Raw genomic sequence first — 22,755 nt, 5'->3', positions numbered from 1 at the left:
CCCACCTCCTGACATCATCTGGACACACCCACCTCCAGACAGGACACACCCACCTCCAGACATCACCTGGACACTCCCACCTCCAGACATCATCTGGACACTCCCACCTTCAGACATCACCTGGACGCACCCACCTCCAGACATCATCTGGACACACCCACCTCCAGACATCATCTGGACAAACCCACCTCCAGACATCATCTGGACACACCCACCTCCTGACATCATCTGAACACACCCACCTCCAGACATCATCTGGACACACCCACCTCCAGACAGGACACACCCACCTCCAAACATCACCTGGACACACCCACCTCCAGACATCACCTGGACACTCCCACCTCCAGACATCACCTGGACACTCCCACCTCCAGACATCACCTGGACACTCCCACCTCCAGACATCACCTGGACACACCTACCTCCAGACATCACCTGGACACGCCCACCTCCAGACATCACCTGGACACGCCCACCTCCAGACATCACCTGGACACACCCACCTCCAGACATCACCTGAACACGCCCACCTCCAGACATCACCTGGACACGCCCACCTCCAGACATCATCTGGACACTCCCACCTCCAGACAGGACACACCCACCTCCAGACATCATCTGAGCACATTTGCACATGCAGTTATCATTGTCCATGTCTTTGGTGCTGAACCTGGTGCCCTGAGGAGCCAGGCTGTTCTTGCGTCCTGCTGAGCTGCTGCTGTCATTCATGGAGAGGCTGGAGGTGAGGTAGGGTAAGAAAGGGGTACAGAGTTAGGCTGGGGTTCCTCCAGGGCTTCTGTTCTGGCAATGTTTCCAACCTGTTGTCTTTGCATGAGAAATGTACCATGATCTGATCAGGTCATCGTCCCTCATGGTGGCCCTCCTTACTTGCCACCCTCGGATCACAGCGCTCACTGCTGCTGGGCCTTTTATACTGGCTGGGTTCAGGTCCTAGAGAGCTGTAAGCAGGAGACACAGAGTAGGGGAGCAAGTAGAAGTCTTTCAAGCATCTGCTTGAAATGTAGGGAAAGCCCAGGCCAGGTATTGTTACAGTGTCTTGAGAAGGTTAAGTCTTTTTCATTTAAATTTCATAATACCTTTTCCTATGCAAGGGGAGGAGGGGAGGGGATGCCAAGAGCCAGAGGAACGTGCTCAGGTTCTCAGACTCAGGCACCATCAGTGCCAGTGTCCAGTCTGGAGTGGTCTGGTACAGGCAGGGCTACATGCTCCTCGCCTGCCAGCCCTGCCACTTCCACATTACAGCTGGTCTATTCCACACTTCTTCCATAATCCCCTCCTAGCCAGTCCGGCCCTCATGGATCAATCCTCAGGGACCCCCAGCGAGGGCACAGAAGGTCTCTGCTTCTTTGCCACACTCTATGAATATGTCCAAGCCTCCAGGGTGGTCATGACTGTGGGGTTGGGGTAGGGCAGAGTGCCTGGATTCAAACCCCAACTTGTCCAGTCTATCACTGCCTGGCACTGGGAAGGCATCTCTACTCCAACGAGACTCATCTTCGCTTATTCAGATGGTGACAAGAGACCTACTGCGACTTTGTTCACCGTGTGATTTAGTGACATTATCCAGTGAGTGTGTTGGGGGGTAGGTGGGTTTGGTGAGAGCCCTGAACATTCAGGACTAGGGATTTAGTCCTTGGCACAGGTTGGCCTGGCTGGAAAATGTAGGGAGAGCTTACCTCAGCAGCTGAGGCAGGAGCTGGCTCAGGTCACTAAGAGGCTTCTATACTATATATACTTATATGTAATATATGCTATATAGTGTAAGTATATATATGCAGTATATATAGTATACTATATAATAAAAATATGCTGTACATATACTATATATACTTATATAAGTATATAGTTATATATGTGCTTCCATGCTACTAAAAGAGGTATGTATATATACTATATATACAGTATACTATATAGTACAACTATACTGCATATACTACATATAATATATATTTATATACTATAATACATTATAGTATATAAACACACATACATATATATGTTTATATATTACTATATTGAGGGAAGCAGATGGCAGGGACAGCCAGGCAGGACCTGGGAGCTAGCCCTGCAGGCCCAAGGACTCTATGACTGGCTCAGTCCATGCCTCTCACCCACAGGCTCTACCTGTCTGTGGTAAGGAATGGTGTTCATGACCAGCCATGAAGACATAAGTGTGCCCTTAAGCATGCTCTCCAAGCCCTGGGGACCAGTGTCACGTACAGTTGTGACTAGCTAGGGGCTCCAGCTTTGTGACTCACAGGTTGCCCACCCACTTATAGGCTCTGGTTTCTCCCTCTGGACATTAAAAGATTCAGTAATGTTCATCTCTTCTCTGGGAACCGGAATGGGAGTCAATGATTCTCTGGGGACCTCTACCTCAGGGTCCAGGAAACCTCCTGGTGATCTCATGTGCCTTGGGAAAGCCAGGAACTGGAATCTCTTATGAATCCCTAGGAGAGAGTATGAAGTGTGCCCCATCTGTGCTCAGACGGTTCCTGACGCTACATCTAACAAACAAGAGCGCCCCCTGCCTGTCACTGCTGGTCCCCTCACCCCTGCTTCTGGCTTCTCTGTGGATCTTCCCACTTAGCTGCTGACCTGGAGATAGGGCCCAGGACAAGCTGTTATCCTTTCCCCCTGCTCCTCCATAGCAGTTTCCAGGGCTTCCAGTGGTTTCCAGCCTTCCCACTCCACCCCAAGCTAGCCCTCCAAACCTTTCCTATATAAGTAGACACAGTATGGCCCCAGGAGCCCTAGTGAACATTCAGGGAATAGATGATCCAGCTGGATGCCAACTCTGCCATTTTTATAATGTGTGTGTGTGTGTGTGTGTGTGTGTGTGTGTGAGTGAGTGTGTGTGTGAGTGCATGTGGAGCATATGGAGGCCAGAGAGTAATCTTTGTGTGTGTGTGTGTGTGTGTGTTTTGGTTCTTTTGGTTTTTCGAGACAGGGTTTCTCTGTGTAGCTCTGGCTGTCCTGGAACTCACTCTGTAGACCAGGCTGGCCTCGAACTCAGAAATCTACCTGCCTCTGCCTCCCAAATGCTGGGATTGAAGGTGTGTGCCACCACTGCCAGCTCAGAGAGCAATCTCTGGTGTCTTCCTCAGGTATTTTTTGAGACAGGGTATTTCATTGGCCTACTGAGCTCCAGTGAACCTCTTGTCTCTACTTCTCCAGCACGGGGGATATAAGCACATGCCACCATGCCTGATTTCAAAATCTTGGGTTCTGGGGATTAAACTTGGGTCCTTATGCTCCAAAGGCATGAACTTTATTGATTGAATTATTTCTCCAGCCCTGCTCTGTTACTTTTGAGAACACCTCATTTTCTGGGATTCCCCTCCAAAAAAGACTCATTTGCCACAAGCCTTGCCCCTCCCAGGAGTCCTCTTTGATTGTCCAGGACCTCTAGACTCCTGAATCTTGCCCCTGGAAGCTACTGCCTCTGGGGTAAGTAGGTTGCCTATGAACATGTCTGACCCTCACTCAACTACTACCCAGCTGGTATATGAGCAGCTTTGAGGACACAGTTTTAGGCAGAGTCTTTCTCTAGTGACCATAACTTGCCTGGCACAGGGCAAGTTTCAATAGCTCGTCATTAAGGCTCTGCAGCCAATTAAATACGTGCTGCTTTTTGAGGGTCTGCAGAGCTGGTAGCAGGGAGCTCTCCATGGTTCAGAGACAAAGCCAGAGGCGTACACTCAGTTTGCATGCGAGAGCAGAGGGAGGGCTGAGACCTGAGCATAACTTTGTGGGGTGAGCACAATCCTCGTAGACACTGTTAGACAGATGTTGGGGTGGTATAGTTCTGCCTTTGAATCTAGCATTTAAAGATCTCCAACATTCACCCAACAGTCACTGTATGCTAGGTTCCTTACCATAGGTTGTCTCATTTATGATGCCATACCCTGGCTCTCACAGAGAAGCCCAGTGCCACATGAGGGTTGCAACAGTGGTAGCAATTGCAATACTATTTACCTGCCTGGCACACTGAAGATGCTTTGGATGGAATCCCACACTTGAGCCTGCACCCTCTGAACTGGGTTAGGGGTGTGCTTGGGGCTCCCACTCAGCCTTGCACAGCTCAGCCCTAGGGATGCTCCCTCCAGCTCTGTCTCCTGCACCTCAAGCATCAGGGTGGGTCTCACAAGGGAGGATAGTAGGCCCACTCTGCTGGAGGACGCAGGAACATTTAATAAGAAAAGGGAGGGATGGGGCAGAATGCCAGGGAAGTCCATAGAAGTAAATTTGTGAGGCAACAGACATTTGGAGGTTCCCTTAGAGGAAGCCAGAGTCTCCTCAGCCTTCTGGAAGTTGTCCACAGCTGTAGAGGGGCCAGATGTCAGAATGTCAGGGGTCACATTTTCATCCCTATGAGCGAGCTCATGAGCTCATTTTGGCTTGGTTCAAAGCTAATTTGAAGACCAGCAAGTGTCTCAAAGAGGTGATTTCGCAGAGTGGAGATGCAGAGAGAACCAAGTTCAAATCTAGGACCCATCTAACTTGTCACTTTAGACAAAGGACTCAGTGCCTCGGACCCCTTATTACTAAAACATGTATAGGAATGTCTGCCTCACAAGGTTAAAGAGAAGATTAAGCAGTGCTCAGAGCACAGTAGGAGTACCTGGGAAATGCATGCTTCTTTTCCTAAACACACACCATAAACCAGACAGAGGAAGAGATGGAAATCCTTAATGACTCGACCATAGTGACTTGCCCAACACACTGCTGGATACAAATAACAGTGCTGAGAATGATTCTCTTTTCTCCCTGTGTGGAGACTTTTGCATCTCACCCCAGGGCACTGGACAAACTGAGAAGCTAACTGCCCCTCCTGTTGTCTATAAGTGGGGTGGCTAACCTTGGACAATCCCTTCTTGTTCTGGGCATGGTGGCGTCAGTGACAGTCTTTCCACTCCACCCAGTGTCCAAGATGTGCTGAGTGCTAAGTGACCACCTCCAGATCCCGTGACGTGCACCCAAATGGGGGCCAGATGGTGGAAGCAGGAGACGCCCAGGGAGTGACCCTTGGTGCAGACTCTGCAGTCACTTGCCTTGGGACCCCAAACCGCCCACAAGCCTGGGCCCCAAGCCCACCTGTACCGCTGCCTCTCGCTGCCCAGCTGGAAGTTTTCATACTGGATGGAGGTCTGACGACCTTCCCAGTCACGCAGCTCCACACGTAGCAAGTAGGCCGTTTTGCTGGTGAGGCGGTGCACAGCCTCATTGCCCAGCCAGTGCTCTCTAGCCACATTACCAAAACCCTGTGGGGAGGAGAGGAAAGGGTGACTGTGTGCTGAAGAGGGAGGCGGTGTCTGTGGCTGAGAAGCTGGGCCAGCCAAGGCTCCATGGCCACTTAGCCAAGGTCAGTGCTAATGAGCAAGTTCATAAGAACAGTGTGCACAGGCCTGGGACAGGAGCTCCCCTCTAGAGAACAAAGCGAAGGTGTTTGTAAATTTTAATCCCACTAAAAATAACTGAAATTACGTTCCTCTAAAGTCAGAAACACTCAAAAGTTCATTTGTGGTGATCGAAATTGGAATAGCTCAGCGGGGAAGAAGCAATTGCTGTGCAGGAATGAGGGCGGAGTCAGAATCCCCAACACCCATGTCTAAAGCCGAGAGGAGACTCACTGGGGCTTGCTGGCCACCAACCTGGCTTGACTTAAGGGAGTAAGACAGAGAAAGACAGAGCAGGACACAACACCCTCCACTGGCTGGCCCTCTAGCATGAACGCAAGCGTCAACACATGTGTGTATACATACACTGCATGGGTAAACTCACACAGATAATAAAATAAAAAGAAATAGCCACCACCTTTGGGGAGACACCTAGGGGGATGGGGCACAGGAGGACTTTCCAGGTTCTGGGAAGCTGGGTACTGAGCTGTGAATGTCAGTCACACGGATGAGTGAGTCTTGGGGGAGATTCACGGAGTTCTTTGTTTTATAGTTGTGCGCTCAGCCACATGCATGTTAAGCCTCAGTCGGGAGGAAATGGCTGAGCTGGCTGCCAGGCAGGAGAGGCGGAGAACAGTTTTCCAGAGGTGTAATGGAGGCCAAATGGTTTCAGCAATGGAGAAATGTAAGGCTACCAGTCCTCAGAGTCTCCAGGGTGGGAAGAAACCAATGCCCTTTGGCAGAGCAATCTCTCAGGACCAAGGACAGGGGCACACAGTGTCCACTTGATCTGCTGGCTGCTTAATGCCAGCCACAGTTAAAGTCTTCTCTCTAGAGGATGGCTGGTGGACATGGATTCCTCATGAATCTTTTTCTATTTCTTTTACTTTGAAAACTTTAAGGGCTTTTAAGTCAGCTTGCCAAAATTCCTAAGTTCAAAATTTAACAGAAAACAAAATTGGAAGGCAGCTGGGCCACTCCTTGCCATCCTTGCATTTTTTTTGGAGCAGTCCCACTTTCAAGAATCTGTCTTAAACCGAGTGTAGTGGGTGGTTTAGCCCTATAATCCCAGTACTGTGAAGGTGGAGGCAGGAGGATCCGAAGTTGAAGGTCATCTTCTGTTACAAAGAGAGTTTGAGGTCAACTTGCAGTACATGAAATCCAGAAGAAGATGAATGTGGAAGCAGAGAAAATTGTCTTGTAAATGTGTTTCAGATGTATAGAAAGATGAGGAAATTTGAAGAGCCTGGTGGCTTATGCCTTTATTCCCAGTACTCGGGAGGCAGAGGAAGGTGGATCTCTGTGAGTTCTAGGTCAGCCTTATCTACATAGGACAATCAGTGCTATGTAGACTAACCCTGTCTCAAACAAACAAACAAACAAACAACACCAAAAAATAATGAAGAAATTAATTCAAACCATATAATCAGGGATGGTGAGAATTTTTTTTCATTCTTTGTATTATGTGTGTGTGAGTGTGTATGAGTGTGTGTGTGTATGAGTGTGTGTATGAGTGTGTTTGAGTGTGAATATGTATGAGTGTGTGAGTGTGTATGAGTGTGTGTATGAGTGTGTAAGTTTATGAATATGTATGAGTGTGTATATGAGTGTGTGTGAATGTGTGTGAGTGTGTGTGTGAATATGTATGTGTGTGTGTTCATGTGTGCAGTCCAGAGGACAATGCCAGGTGTCACTACTCAGCTGTGACATCTTTGTTTTTGAGATAGGATCTCTCACTGGCTGGTTAGTCTTTGAGCTCCAGGGATCTGTGTGTCTGTCTTTGCCTCCCCAGATCTGAAACCACAGATACATGCCTCCCTTCTCAGTCTTCTTATGTGGGTTCTGGGGATCAAACTTAGGTTTCCGTGTTCACCGAGCAAGCATTTCATCTACTGCGACACCTTCCCAGTCCCTCCTTTAGGTTCTTTAAAAAAATTATTAACATGCATGTGTTAATTTTTTTAAATATTAAAACAAATATCAAATTTCATTCTTAGGACACTTGTGAAAAATGCCAAAAAGGGGCTCAATTTGGGGCCAGGTATGGAAAAGCAAGCAAGCCTGGGCAGTTGGATTTAGGTGAGCTCTGCTTTCACCGAGGATGAGCTAGGCCTTTCCCGTCTCCATCCCAGCCCCTGCCTGCACAGGCTCTGGGCTGGGAGCTCCCTGGATAGCACATTACCTCTTTGTATTCCTCCCAGGTCCTCTGGAAATCTACACTTCCATCCTCTCGGTTCTGGATGAGGGTCCAGCCACCTCCATCAGTCTCCATGTCACAGAACACCTGTGGGGAGGTGGAACAACACACCTGGAAGCTCTTGGAGGGGCCACAAGCCAAGTCTCAGGGAGCCTAAATGTAACTTGGCTGAACTCTGCCCTCCTCTAGCAACAGTGAACCCGAGGTCAAGGGCATCAGGAAAGTGCAGACACACACTCCCCGCCCACTGTCATCATCGGTCAAGGAGGTAAGTGACTGATGTTCATACTGCAAACTCTTTGCTCCAGTTCTCTGAAAACCAACATTATTGTGAGGATTTCAGAGTAGGGGCTGACTCGAGCAAGGTCTTCTCATTTGTTATTAGTGCAGGGGTGCATCCAGGGTCAAAGTTCACATTAGACACCTGACAGAAACAACTTGAGGGAGGAAGGACTTATTTTGCTCATGGCTTAGGAGAGTTTTCAGGGCACAGTTGCTTGGCACTCTGTGTTGGGACAAAAAATTATGGTGGTATGAGTATGAGTGTGTGTGTGTGTGTGTATATGTGTGAATATATGTGTGTATGTGTGTGTGTGAGTGTATATATATGTATATGACGTGTATGTGTGTGAGTGTGTGTGTATATGTGTGTGCTGTGTGTGTGTATTTATGTGTGTGAGTGTATATGTATTGGTGTAATGTGTGCAATGTATACGTGTGTGTATTTGTGAGTATGTGAGTGGGACTGTGAAAGGTAGTCTGGTCCCTTGTTGAGCTAAGACAAGAAGCCTTGGAAACCCTGAAGGGATGGTAGGTGCTTTGCCTGTTCCTGTCACCTAGCCGTGCCCTCCAGCCCCCCCCATAGATTTGTGGTCATCAGTCATGTAAGGACAATGCCCCAAGCCCCTCCACATGTAGAGGATGTGACCTGTGGTCACACAGGTTCAAGACAGATCTCCATTTTAATGAGGTACCTAGAGCCCTGGAGGGTTTAGCCAATAAGCTTTCCTTCTCAGACATTCCTCCCTGCAAAAGGTATTTAACCTCAGGCTCACCCTGAGAAGGGAGTGTTGTTTTATACATCCACTTTCCACCATGGCAGTAAGTGACTTAAAACCATGGTCTGCCTCTTTTCACTAGGATCTGCAGTGGAGAGCCATGGAGAAGGCCTTCAGCTAGAGAGCTGCCATCTAGTCTCCTGTAGATGGCCTCTCTGCATTCCCAGCCATGGCTGCCCTCAAGCCCAAGCCTGCAGCTGCCTTCAAGCCAAGGACTCCCCCTGCAGAACCAGCTAGATAGAGCTCTCCTGTTTCCCCTCTGGTCCCGGACTAGATCCAACCTGCAGGCCCCCACTCTGTTCTCAGCTCTTCCACAGCTTCCAGCGGACACCTGGATAGCTAAGAACCCATTAGCCCATCACCAGCTTCACACACCCAACTCCTGCTTCTCCTGGACTGTGTGTGAATAAAATAACCTGCTTTGCCAAGACGAATAGGTGTGCCTAGGGCCATCACTTACACAAGTGGCTGCCATCTTTACCAGCATAGAACAGTTTCCTTCTGCCTAGAAGCTTGGTTCTGGAGAAGATGGTGCCAAAGGGTAGACTGCTGGCTTTGAGAACTTCTGCCTCATTCTTTCCTTAGAAACCTGCCTGGTGAGAGTTTCCAGAAACAGGGCTCCCTCCTTCTCTGGGCTCTCTGATGGTGGATAAAACCTAGTGTTGATGGGGCAGGGTGCAAAGGACCATCAGGAAGCCCCCAATTCAGCAATATCTCAAAAACTCTGACCTTGAGGGGCTTTGCCATGTTGGCCCCATCGATGGCATAGACGCCGCTGGTGTTCACCCCAGAGCGCTTGATCTCTGCACAGTCCTGGAACACTGGCTTAGGCGTCTTTAAGGAAGCTGCAACAAGACAAAGCAAATGTCAGCTGGGAGGCCAGGCAGGCATGGCAGTGCACATCCAAAATCCCAACACTCTAAGTAGCAGAGGTAGGAAGAACTTGAATTCATGGACCATAAGATCTTGTTTCAAAATAAAGGAGGAATGGAAAGAGAAAGGGGAAGAAGGGAGAGAGGGAGAGACTGAGAGAGGGAGGGGAGAGGAAGTGCACAGGAAGTGAGCAGGCAGAGAGAGGAGACCAGGCAGTGCACACCCTGCCTGGGGTTAGACGGGAAGATGAAGGCTTCTCTCAGGAGGGGACGGTGGGCTGGGACCATCCAGGTGGGGGGAAGTCTGCCTAGAAGAATCAGCATGTTGCCCACATCCCTGGGTAGGCATGGCTCTCTGTGCAGGAGATGGGGGGAAGGGAGGGTTACTAGTGTACACAGGGACCTGATCTTGAGGTAAGGGTAGGGGTCACTGCACAGACAGGGTGAGGACGGAAGGACTTCCTTCCTGGGCTTCTGCAGGGTCAGCAGCGTCAAACACCATTGGGAGGAACCTGACTGCAGGGCTTTGCTTGAGTGGCGTGGGTTGGAGCAGAAGATGCCTGTCAGGAGCCATCAAGGATAGGCTAAGGCGAGCAGGTGGCCTTCCTGGAGGTGGCCCACAGTTTTTGCATGGTCTGTGATGGGTGAGCTCGATAGCAAGATCCCAAAGAGACTTCATCTCAGGACTGCTTCTTGCAGCTGATATGCCTTTCCTGTCATTATTAAATTAATATGAATAATCTCTGGGCATTAGCCCACCCTATTTCTTTTGAAGAATTATTTATTTATTTATTACATGTAAGTACACTGTAGCTGCCTTCAGACAAACCAGAAGAGGGCATCAGATCTCATTACAGATGGTTGTGAGCCACCATGTGGTTGCTGGGATTTGAACTCAGGTCCTTCAGAAGAGCAGTCGATGCTCTTAACTGCTGAGCCATCTCTCCAGCCCTAGCCCACCCTATTGATCAGTTTTCCTGCAGATCAACATAAAGATGAACTTTCATGAATTAATGCTGTTTAGATGAATTAATGATTCTATAGAATTCCTAATTGATTCAATTTTAGGAAGAAAGCTTTTAGAGATGGTTTTAGTTGCTTGGCTAGAAAGAGGTAATAAAGTTAGAACCAAGAATAGATTGTGCCTCCTCCTCATATAGTAAACAAAGGCTGCATGATAAGGAATACAATGAGCTTTCCTAATCATACTAAAAAAATAGGCTTGGGACAAATTTGTATTCACTGTCTAAGGGTAAAGCCCCAGGCAAGGCCATGTAAAAACTTGCTTTGAACTTATAATGAGCATATAAAATGAAATACGGCTTTGAACTTAATATTAACATCCTTCTATAACTCCCATTTTATGTAACACTTTATTTCTAAGGTAATTTTCTAAAGAACTTTTTGTTTAAGAAGGTATAAAAAGGCCAGAAAAAAGAAATAAAATTGTTGGTTGGATGGTTTAGTTGTGGGGGCTCTGCCCCATCCATCCATCCATCCATCCATCTATCCATCCATCCATCCATCCATCCAAATATATATGTCTGTCTGTACATATGTGTGTGAGTATCTGTGTATGTACATAAACGTGCATGAATACTTGTGAAGTGTATGAGACAGGAGGTTGGACCCAACAAAAATGTGAATGTGTTAATGTGTAAATGAAAATGTAACCGTGTATGAATGTATATGTTCCTGTGCATATCTGTCTGTATAACTCATCTTAGTTCTTTTCCTGTCCTTCCTTTCTGGTTCACAAAGAGTTAACCATCCTAGCTAGAGAGGCTTCTGACTGCCTGGACAGAGAAAGGGGTGATATTGATAAGTTTTTACTTAATTCCCCACTGCTAGGCCACTGGTGTTAGTTGCCCAAGCTGGTGGTTTTTAACATAGAAAAGGCAATTACGTTTTTAGGAATTTTTAAATTTTATTTTATTTTTATTTTTTAGAAGTGATCAGCGAGCATTCAGTATAGTTAGAGAGCTAGAAGGCCAGAGGCCATCAGTATTTAAAGCTACCTCTACATCCAATGCTGTGTCCTGCTTCAGACCATTCCAGGCTAGGCTGGCTCCCGGCAGATGCCAAAGCAGGCAAGCCAGGGCTGAGCTGCTGGGCTCCAGCACATGGAGAGGGCAGGCGACACCTGCCTTCTACGGAGACACTTCCCATGTCCCAGGGCAGAAACTGAAGCTCAGGATGAGGACTGACCCAAGGGCTCCCAGCCTCCCCTCCTGGAGTACCTTTCGGAGAGAACCTGGGCTTTCTTGTGACCCTCTGATAAACTGGATCTCCTGCAGCCCCAGTTAGAATCCCCTCATCCTGTCCTCCTGGAAGCTGACCACTGGCCTTCAAGGGCCCATGTACATTTCCTAAGCAATGTATTCTTGAGACTAGGAGACTATTAATTTAATGGCTGGAATCTTCCATGACTCCAACATATACAGGGAGTTAAAAACCATGTCTAGCTCACTTAGTAGGCTTGGGATGGGACAGAATGCTACTGGGGGTGGGACTTCCTGTTTGGGCCTTACACCTGGATGGTGGCTCCGAGATCTTGGCACTGGAAGACATGTTTGAAGGGGGCTTGCTCCATACCACAGAGGAAGTATCTAGAATGTTTCCTGGTCAGGGGTCCCGAGTGCCTGCATGGCAGCAGCCCTCAGATCCCTGCAGCCATAAGGCAGGAGAGGCCAGTAAATGCAAGTAACATTATGGCTTGGAGGTAAGCAGAGACGAGCTACACTGTACTTAATGAACCAGGGCAGAGCTGGGAGCTGGCCTGGGGTTTCTAGCTACTCTCTCTGAGGCTCTGTCTACAGCCCATTTCCTCAGTGAACAATAGCAACAGCAATAACAGTCCGATAAAAACGGTTTACCTGGCACTATTGGAGGGTTTCCTAGGAGCCAGGTTCTGTTGGGAGCATCTTGGGCTCAGGAAAAAGGATTCAGGGACAGCATAAAAATAAAACTGGACCAGTGTGGCAGTGAAGCGGTACGGAGGAATGTGTGTCCTGCATCCTCATCTATCCAGTCCCACCCCCATCCCTCCACACCACACTCCTCTTCCCTGCATCTGACCCAGGCCAGTGTGGCCTTCACTGTGTTCTCTGCTGTGCTGTGCTGGAGCAAGTGTCCTATCATGAAGGTGAGAAGTCGAATGACTTGTAAGGTGAGGAAAGCGGTCTGGCTTGAACTCTGCTTACTCCACAGGCTAGCCCTTCTCCTCTCCACCCTTCTCTCGGGTTGGGTGTCTCATCTGAGCATAGGGAGGCTGAGCAAATGGACCACTGCACGGACGCTGCTTTTACACAATGCACAACTGAACCTGTGTCCCTGTCCTCACTGCAAGACTGCAGAGTAGCCATGCTGGCTGTTCACCGGGCTTCAGCATCCCTTGTCCCACCCTCTGCTCAACTCTCATTCATCAGTCTTCATGGGTTCTCCATGTGTACAGGGGGCAAGAGCAACTATCAAAAAAATCTTTTCCTGGTGCCAGTCAGGCAAGTGGAGAGGTGTTTGGACAGAGAGTGATCGGGTGCTTGACACAACCTCCCACTGGACTTAGGGAACAGTCATTCAGGCTTAGTGGGAGGAGACAGGAGAGCTATGGACCTGCCAGGAGAGGCTCCAGCCCAGGTCCTGTCCTTGCCTGTGAGAAACCCACACACAAATTGGACTCCTTCAGACTGTTTCACTGCCAGGGCTGTGCACAAGCCCATAATGGCTTCTGGCCACTGCATATCCTGCGGTTTAGAAGGCTTCTACCTCCCCCACTCATGGCTTCCCTAGCCTGCTGGACTTAGGGTGAACTCGTGGTGGGATTCTCTGTCCCAGTTCCCTATAAGCTTGGAACCCCTTCACCTGATTGAAGCTGGGTAGATCTCCCAAGGTGGTTGCAGAGCCCCTTTGGTTTCTCACCCACTCCATACTAGTTTGTGCTTTTTAAAAGAAATCCCAGCTGGGCAGTGGTGGCGCACGCCTTTAATCCCAGCACTTGGGAGGCGGAGGCAGGTGGATTTCTGAGTTCGAGGCCAGCCTGGTCTACAGAGTGAGTTCCAGGACAGCCAGGGCTATACAGAGAAACCCTGTCTCAAAAAACCAAAACCAACCCCCCCAAAAAAGAAATCCCACCCCATTGGCCTCTTGTGTCCCCTGCTGGCCTTAGGTTGAAGTGCCCTCTTCGTGGCTCAGCTCCTTGGCATTCTTGGAAGCTGGCTCAGCCTTGGAAGCTGAGGCAGAAAGCTAAGTAAGTGTACCTGGCACACAGTGGGCCCTTTCCTTCTCCTTCCCACTGAGACCTGACAAACAGTAAGGAATTTTGCAGGAGGCAGGAACCACGATAGCTGCGTGCTGCTGAGTCCCTGCCACCCAAACCCCTGCCTGGCACACAGTGGGTGCTCAATAAACACTTGGTGGTTATGGCTACAGATAGAACCAGGCATGCCAAGGCAGCTTTGGAGCAAGTTAGGCATGGTTCTCCTTTCTTGGAAGCCTCCAAGACAAGCTGTTCCCTCTTGTCTTGGAGGCTTTCTATGTAGGCTGGGACGCCACATTTCTTCCCACTTCCATGTGGGTCTGTAAACCTTGCAGGAGCATCAAGGGGGAGGTCTCGACACTTGTGTCCAACTCTTCTGTTCTTTGGGGAAACTGAGGTCCAGGGAGATGTGTAGCAAGCCAGGGGCAATAACTGGGTATGGTGGTGCATGCCTTTAATCTGAGCACTTGGGAGACAAAGGCAGGTGGGACTCTGAGTTTGAGGCCAGTCCACTCTACATAGCAAGTGCCAAGCTAGAACTATTGTTGTTTTTTGTTTTGAAAAAAAAAAAAAAAAAAAGAGCGGGGACACAGGCTTATCAGTGTAGGCTGTGGTTCCCTGTGTTGTTATCACCATTTCTATTAAACAGATGGGGAAACTGAGGCCAGGAGTGGAACAGAGGCATAACTAAGATCTCCCAGGAGACGAGGGCAGAGTCTGAGTTGGATACTTGTCAGGGCTGCTGTGGTTAGTAGGATCACTGTTCATTGAATATCTCTTTTGCAAATGGTAGGAGAGAGCTGGCCTCTCCCACGATGGGTCCCTGGACCACAGTGGCTGAGGAGGCTACACAGGGCCTCCCGTCCATCTTTGGTTCTCCACCCTAGCCCATGCTTACTCCCTCCTGCTCACCTGAGTGCTGGTCCTGGGCTACAATCCGCACCAGGCGCTGTACTAGCGCCATCAGTTGCTGCTGCTGCTCCTGCAGGGAGCTGGAATTGGTGCTGAGGGCTTGAAGATTATGCTTCAGGTTAGCCAGGGCCCCGGTCTGATGGCCCAGGAGGCTCTGCAGCTGTTCCCTCTTGTCTTGGAGGCTGTTAAGCTGGGCCTGATGCTGTGCTTCCAACGCCTGCAGCCTGGTCTCCAGGGCCCTGCCAGGTGGACAGATAGGGGTGAGCCTATGGTCTTCACTCCAAACATTCACCTCCCCCCAGCTTCGGTGGGTGGGGCTGAATATGACAGCTGTGCATACTGTGCAGAGACTCAGAGACCTTCAGTGTCTGGCTCAGGGTAACATAGTCTGGCAGTCTGTGCCCACTGTAGCTCAGATCATGGGGGGAGAGAAAGAGGGAATCACTTGAATAGGAGTGAACAAAGGGATGAAGCCAGGATGAAAAGACCCAGCAACAAGCCGGGAGCCATGAGCACAAGCCCAGAAGGGATGTCTTTTGACCTTGTGAGTCTCACCCCAAAGGAGATAGTCTCTATGGAGTGTGAGCATGCTACTACTTATACGTGAGAAAGGAGAGGCATTATAGATGCCCAACAGCCAGGACTGGTGGGTCTGCTGTTGTGGTGTTCCCAGGATTATGCTGTAGCCATGGGGAAAGAGGTGAAGGCACTGGCAAGAGTTAGGAAGCGGAGGTGGGGACCAACCTGGCAGAAGTCTCTGGTGGGACCTCAAATGTGGGAGACAAAAGAAGAGAGGATGAAGAAAGGAATGGATGGCAGTATGGGGGTGCTGGGGACAGACAGACAGATGTGGAAAGATGCTACGAGCCTCAGTGTTGGCAAGAGGAAGGAATGAGAACCTTGGCTGGGATGGGCTTCTATGGAAATAGAACAGGTGCAGGAGACAGGCTTGCACTTGGGGTGTTTTCTTTATTTGCTTGCAGAACTAGGGATGCCACACAGGCAAGTGTTCTGCGTGCCTTTATGCCTCACAGCTCTATTGGGGTGATAAGCACAGGGCATATTCTGGTATAAAAAGCAGAGAGAGTTTAAGAAAAGAAAGCTTTCCACCCAGCTCCTCTTCAGGCATTTCTTCTTGTGGGAGATGAAACGTGGAAGCATTGATAGATCAATAAAAAGCCGGAAATGACCTTTTGTCCGTTGACTAGAAATAGACACTGAGGAACTCTGGGAAGTTGGAGAAAGGATTAAATGTGATCACTCAACTGCTGGTGCCTTGGGATCAGATTTCCCTGCCTTCTACCCCAGGGCTGTTTTGTTTTGTTTTTTTTTCCAGGTGTTCCCAGAACATACCATACAGAACACCAGACTGACCATGGGGACAGATGCTGGGAACTGCTTCCTCCAGGAAGGGTTACTTCAGGCGTGTGTACTTACAGTTACAGAAACCAGTTAAAGTTCACAATGTGGAGTGCAGAGCGTGGAAATTGTATCATAATAAAGTATTGAGAATTGAAAGTGGAAAGAGAGAGAGGCTGAGGCAGGAGGATAGAAAGTCTGAAGCCAGCTGGGCTACATAGAAAGAACCTGTCTCAAGCAGGACAGAACAGACAAACTGAGCATCCCCAAAAGGCCAACAAAATAAACTCCAAATAAGGGGCAGTAACATGTGTGTGTGTGCACGTGTGTGTGCATGTATACTTGTATGCATGTGTGTTCATGTGTATTTCTGTGCATGTGTATATATGTGTGCATGTGTGTGTGCATGTGCCTATGTCCTTGTGTGTATATGTGTGTGCTTGTATGCATGCATGCGTACTTCTATGCATGTGTATGTATGTGTGTGTGTTCACTGCATGCCAGCACTACAAAGAGAAGGAAGGTGTGAAGGAGAAAGACTCAAAGAAAAAAGCATGGCCTCTATTGATACCGAACGCTGGGAGCCGAGCCTGGTGCTGCCTTATTTGGACTCCCAAGCCTGATCCCGATCCTTATCCAGCTCTGACCTCACCCCAGCTGTGTCCCAGTCCTAGCTCCATCCTACGGTGGGTCCTTCACCCCAGTCCAAATTCAGGCCCCAGTCCCATCCCAGCTGACTCTGGCCAGGTCCAGCTGCTCACCCCAGCTCTAGCCTGTCCCTGCTCACCTGTTGCGGCCCTGCAGCCGATGCAGCTCGCGGCTCTGCATCAGCATCTGTCTCTCCAGCTTGTTGGTGGACAGTGAGCTCTCCAGCATTTGGGTCCTCATGTGCAATGTCTGGTTTAGGACCTGTCCCAATAAGCAGGAGGTTTGTGGGGATGTGTGCTATGTAGGCCCAAGGGCCTGCCACTCTTGAAGCTTGCCAATCCATTGCCATGGTCTGAAGCTATTAGTTTCCATGGTTACTAGTTTGCTACCGTTCATAGGCTCTACCTGACTTCGCTGGTTTCTAATTTGTCCTTCCTCACTACCACATTTGCACATCAGTGTTAGTCTCCTAGTTGTTGGGGTGCCAGAGACATAACTTTGACCCGACGTGCAATCTACCAGCCCTATGACCCCGAATCACTCCCTTCCTTCCAAGGCCATATGGAAATCTTGACATCTCCTAGCTAGCTTCAGCTGTCAACTTGACAGCCCAGAGTTATCTGAGGGAGAATGTTTCTGTAAGATTTCTGTAAAATTGTGGGGACATTTTCTTGATTGTTGTTGACATGGGCACCCACTGTAAATGATGCTACTCCTAGGCTGGTGGTCCTGAGTTGTTTAAGAAAGCAAACTGAGCAAGCCATGGAGAGCAAGCCAGTGTGCAGCATTCCTCTGTGGCTCCTGCCTCTGTTCTTGCTTGAGAGCCTGCCTTGACTTTCTTCAGTGATGGACTGTTACTTGGACGTATAAATTAAATAAAACCCCGCCTCCCTAGATTTCTTTTAGTCATGCCATTTATCACAGTAACAAAAAGCCAACTAGCTTCACTGTCTGCTGACTCTCCTCCAGTGTCCTGTGCTGGCCTCACAGGGTTCTCAGTTCCTGCCTTATGCACGTCATCCCTTTCTTATGGCAACAGTCTGAGGCAGCCTTTCATGCTGTGTCCCCTTTACGCCCCCTCTTTGCTCAAAATCCATCTGTGGAAAGCTGATCCTCACTAGGCCCATGACTCAGTTTCTCTCTGCTATCTCCCTGCCCTATGCCTCAGGAGATGCCCTGTCCCTCCATGTCCCTGGAGTAGCCAGGAGGCTTGACCTCCCCCTTCCCCGACCCCCGAGCTTTCGTGCATGCTGTTCTCTCTGTCTGGTGTGTTCTTCCTAGCAACTTGGCTCATGTCCTAGCAACACTGTATCCCAATGTCCTTCTGGCCTTGCTGTCTGGACTCATTGCCTCCCATTCTACCCGTGGACCCAGCAGCATACCCTTCTTTCTCTCTCTGGCATGGTCACTGAGTAACATACAGGGGCTGTGCATCCTGCTTGCCTTCTTGGTGAATTGCAGAGCAATTGGATACCTTGACTGATTTGCTTATGGCACTGAACTGGAACCAGTGTCTGGCACACAGGAGGGATTGCTCCTTCCTTGTCCCCTGCTCCCTCTCTCCCTCTTGGCTGCCCTGCTTGGCCTGCTGAGGCCACACAGTCTCTTTATCATCCAGTTCTCTCAGTGCACTCTAATCCCTGGGGCAAGGGGCTTTGTCAGTGTTGTCTTCGCCCAGTGCCCAGCACAGTCTTGGCATTGAGCTCACACAAACGAGTCAGAGCCAGTGCAGCAGTACAGAGGGAAATGACCAGTAATGTGAACACATCATCAGGGAGAGGCGGCCAGGGGACTTCAGGCTCCAACCTCACCAGGACAGTGATAGGAAAGGACGGGAAGCCTGGAGGATCAACCTGGGCTTCTGATGGCTCTCCTGTTACCTGTGCCTCCATAGCAGTCAGCTTGTGTGTCTGAGCCATGGTCTGGTTCATGAGGTTGGCGCCCAGTGCTAGCATGGTGGTTGTCTGGTTCTGGATTGTGTGCTTCTGGGCCTGTGCCAGGTCTGACTTCAAGTTCGTCTTGATGGACCTCTCCAGCTGTAGGGAGACAGATAGCTGTGGTGAAATGGCAGGGGCTGAGGGAAGCCTCCTGTGGCTCCTTCCCATGAAGCTCCATGGCGGAACCCAGATCAGCAGTTAGAGGTGGCTGAAAATGTACTACATCGGGCCACTGCTCCCTCTCCTAGGTTCCCCTCTCTTTACTCTTGTTTCAAACAGTCTGTCCCCACCCAGTAGCCAGAGGATCTCATTGAAACTAGGTAAACCCTCCCTTGCTCTGTGTTAACCCTGGGTTCCCATCTCACAAGAAAAGCTGAAAACATTGACTTGTAGTGTCCTCTTTGGCTAGCCCACCCCCCTCTCTTCATCCTTTCTTCAATCTGTCATTCTACTCCAGAGGCCACACCTCCACACATCCTTCCTATACAAGCATACACCCATGTTAGGGCTTTTGACTGTGCTATACCCCTGTACTCTCTCCAGAACCCTCTCCCCACCCATATGGCTCACTCCCCCGTGTCAGTTCATTGGTGTCACACACTTATCATTCCCTAGTTTTATGCCAAGCATCTCATTTTATCTTTTTACCCTCCAGAATGACAACTTTTTAAAGGATTTTTTTTTTCGAGACAGGGTTTCTCTGTGTAGTTCTGTGCTGTCCTGGAACTCACTCTGTAGCCCAGGCTGGCCTCGAACTCAGAAATCTGCCTGCCTCTGCCTCCCAAGTTCTGGGATTAAAGGCATGTGCCACCACCACCCGGCCTTCAAAGATTTATTTATTATTATATCTAAGTACACTGTAGCTGTCTTCAGACGCACCAGAAGAGGGCATCAGATCTCATTATAGACGGTTGTGAGCCACCATGTGGTTGCTGGAATTTGAACTCAGGACCTTCAAACGAGCAGTCAGTGCCATCTCTCCAGCCCCCCCAGAATGTCAATTACATGAAGCCAGGGATGCAGTCTTGTTCAATATTTCATCTCTACACCTAGCACAGCATCAGGTATTCAGGGGGCGCTCAGTAATTGTGTTCAAGGAATTGATGGGAAAAGGGGAGCAATGAGGTTCAGAATATAGCCCTCATGCCCTGCCTTTTCCCCTAGGGGAGAGCCAGCCTGTGGTGGGGCTGGGGGTGGGCTCACATCTTTCCCTTGCACAGGTTTCCAGGTCCATCTGCCAAGCTGAACTTTCTATTAGCCCTGCTGTCTGCCAAACCGGGCTGAGCTCACAACATCCAAGTGTCCTGGGCCCCATGAGCTGGCTTCCTTTCTTTGGCAGGGCTATATTCTTCCTGAGAGCCCATGGCACTCATCTCCTTGGAAGCCAAGAGCGAGTTGGAGAGGTGGACAGTGAGTTCTCAGGCTCAGCCGCTCCTTCGCTGCTCTTGGCTGCACACACTGCTTGGATCCCCCCTCCTCTGTCTCTCAGGCCAGAACTCAGGCGTCCATAAGGTTCACTGGAGCCACTCAAAGGGGTCGTTGGAAGGTCAAGGCTCTCAGGGAGGGGTGCATGACTGGAGGTCATGCTCACTCAGGCTAATTCTTCCTTCGTTTCCTCCCTCCTCTGTCCACCCATCTTTTCCTGCCATGAGCACTTTGGAAGGTGTGTGCTCCATTGCCAAGTCCCAGTGGTGTGCAGGAAGAGTGTTGGAATTGCCTAGAAGGCCCATGGATCAGCCTCAGTTGGGAGCTAGTTAGAAATGTGGCTTTCCAGAGCTGGCCCAGCACTACTGAATGTAGAACCAGGGGAGAGGCAGCTGTGTGTTCTTTAATAGATCTCCAGCTAAAACCAGCTCAAAGTGGAGCACTCAAGGAAGATGGGTGGACCAGTGTGGAGTTTCTTCAGGCCTTTGCCCTTCACCTTCCTTCTTCCTCTGCATCATCCCTGGACCTAACCCTTCCTTGCAGCTCCTGGAGAATATGTGCTCACAAATACAACTAAAAACTAGGACCCCATCCCTGCAGCTGCCTCCCAATTTCTCTATTCCTAGAGTGTTGGTCCTCACTTCTATCTTGTTGCAGATGGGATCTGTGGTCCCCTCTACTAACTAACCAGCCTCAGAGCCTCTGGGGGATTCTCCTCTCTTAGTCTCCCATTCTGCAGGAATGCCGGGATTACAGACATGTGCAACCTGCATCTTGCTTTCTGGGGATCCAAACTCAGGCCCTCATGCTTGTGTTGCTGGTTCTCTATCCATAGGGTGGTCACTTTGTTATGATCTCCTTGACCTTATAGCTCATACGGACCTATCACCAGCATAGCTGCTGGCCATACACCCAAACATGCCCTCTTCCTACAACCCGGGCACCACTGAATCTTCCCCATTGTGGTCCAGTCTTGGTCTCTTTGGCTTCTTGTTCCTTCTTTTCCTTCTTTCCCTAGGTCAGGGGTCCTCAGTAGGGGACTAGAGGGTCTGTGAAGAGATTCCAGGAGTCCATGACATTGAGTGAGTGCAAGATGACATTGAACATGGATTTGTGATTGCAATTTGTCATTTCCACTCTAGCTCAGGCCACAAAGAAGCAGAGGGTGGCCCAGCAGGCCCCGTGACTCTATGGTAAAGAGAAATTCTGAAGACTTTACATCCGTAGCATGCTGTCTACAGAACCTTTTGTTTTGCTTTGTTTTTCTCACTCAATGTGACTATGGAATTATGGGAGTTATCGACCCACCGCTGGATATGGGATGAGGCAACAATTTCACTGTCAGTTTGGTCTTTAATATTTGGATTATGACTGCAGTGTTATTAGATGTTGTTCTAAGGGTCTTGTCTTCAGTTTTTCTTTCGTGTGTGTTTGTGTGGCCTTTTGAGACAGGGTCTTTCTTGCTTTATAGCCCAGCATTTAGGAAACTGGTCTTGAACTCGCCACCATACCCAGTTGATTTTATGTGTTTCTAAGAAAATCCATTGGCTTTCTCTGGGGCCAGATGCTGAAGAGCCCAGAGCTCCAAACACCCCAGGGTGCTGTCTGTGTGCTTTGGCTACTCTGGGGACCTCCACAGCTCATGAATCACCATTTCCTATGAGAAATTCTTCCTGAACTCCCCTCCATATCTGCACAGATTTCAAACAGGCACCTCTAAAATCGAATATGAGGAACTACACCCATAATTTTAGCATTCGGAGGTAGGCAAGAGGATAAGTAATTTAAGGCTATCCTCAGCTACATAGTGAATTTGAGGCCAGCCTGGGCTACATGATTCCCTGTCTCAGAACAATCCACCAGCTTCTCCAGCTCTCAGCACAGGACTCTGAGTTCTGCTTCCCTCTATGTCTCTCCTTTCATTTTGTTCTTCTCAGTGAATGGCCCCACCCCTTCCTGAAGTCCCCAATCCAGACCTTAACCTTGACTCTGTTCACTTCACATGTCCTGCTATTAGGTCTGTCTCCTGAGATACCAGCAAACGCTTCCAGTCTGTTTGCCTCTTCCCTCAGCTCCCCAGGTATGATGCTGAGTGGCTGACAGGGCCAACCAGTAGCTAGACTGCTGGTCTGCACTTAGATTCTTCTGCTCAGCGGGAGCCTTCTGGAACATGGATTAGATGTAGACTCCAGGGCCCCAAGTTTCTACTTAAAACAGTCAGCAGCAAGTTCATTCCTGAGTAGAGAATATTCTAGACCCCTGTCCACACTTCAGAGTGAAGGTCACCTCTCCTACCCAGGATAGGGTTCCTATATATATAATCTATATATAGGAAACCCAAGGTTCCACTGGGCCTCCTCTATCCTAGAGGATGACTTAGGGCCCTCTCGAGTGATTAGGATTCCCTCAAAGCAGATCTTGCTTTCCCCTAGTGGGCCTGTGGCTGTAAATTAGATGGGTGGGGCATAGGCCATCCACAGCTGGATCCTATTACCGGATCTGCTAGCCCACCCACTGGCCTGGGCCCTCAGCAGATAATCCCAGCCAGATGGTCTGGTTCAGCCAGGCTGGGTTTCTGGATACCAACACCAGGCTAGGCAGGCGCCTGGAGATGGTCCCAGGCCGAGGCACCAACCAATGGCCGTGGAAAGGAATCCACTTGAGAAACT

The 22,755-nt window shown here is 49.5% G+C and overlaps 1 protein-coding gene and 1 long non-coding RNA gene across 4 annotated transcripts in view; one reads left to right on the top strand and one right to left on the bottom strand.

The window, feature by feature from the left end:
* LOC116091154 overlaps nt 1–9,103 on the top strand; it is a 30,682-nt gene extending 21,579 nt beyond the window's left edge. For all 3 annotated transcript variants that reach the window (XR_004118957.1, XR_004118958.1, XR_004118956.1), the window contains 3 exons: nt 7,421–7,502; nt 7,625–7,888; nt 8,761–9,103. This is a non-coding gene — a long non-coding RNA (uncharacterized LOC116091154). The remainder of the gene's footprint in view (nt 1–7,420; nt 7,503–7,624; nt 7,889–8,760) is intronic.
* The window catches only part of Angpt4 (angiopoietin 4), a 37,004-nt gene that overhangs the window by 2,823 nt on the left and 11,426 nt on the right, over nt 1–22,755 (bottom strand). Inside the window, exons 2-8 of the mRNA XM_031372236.1 lie at nt 18,605–18,760; nt 16,864–16,985; nt 14,718–14,956; nt 9,408–9,523; nt 7,606–7,707; nt 5,122–5,288; nt 609–739 (exon numbers count right to left, since the gene is read on the bottom strand). Of these exons, the coding sequence (XP_031228096.1) occupies nt 609–739; nt 5,122–5,288; nt 7,606–7,707; nt 9,408–9,523; nt 14,718–14,956; nt 16,864–16,985; nt 18,605–18,760 (1,033 nt within the window). The remainder of the gene's footprint in view (nt 1–608; nt 740–5,121; nt 5,289–7,605; nt 7,708–9,407; nt 9,524–14,717; nt 14,957–16,863; nt 16,986–18,604; nt 18,761–22,755) is intronic.

This window comes from Mastomys coucha, unplaced genomic scaffold (genome assembly GCF_008632895.1).
Source record: "Mastomys coucha isolate ucsf_1 unplaced genomic scaffold, UCSF_Mcou_1 pScaffold15, whole genome shotgun sequence".
Lineage (NCBI taxonomy): Eukaryota > Metazoa > Chordata > Mammalia > Rodentia > Muridae > Mastomys > Mastomys coucha.
This window is presented reverse-complemented; position numbering and strand designations above follow the sequence as displayed.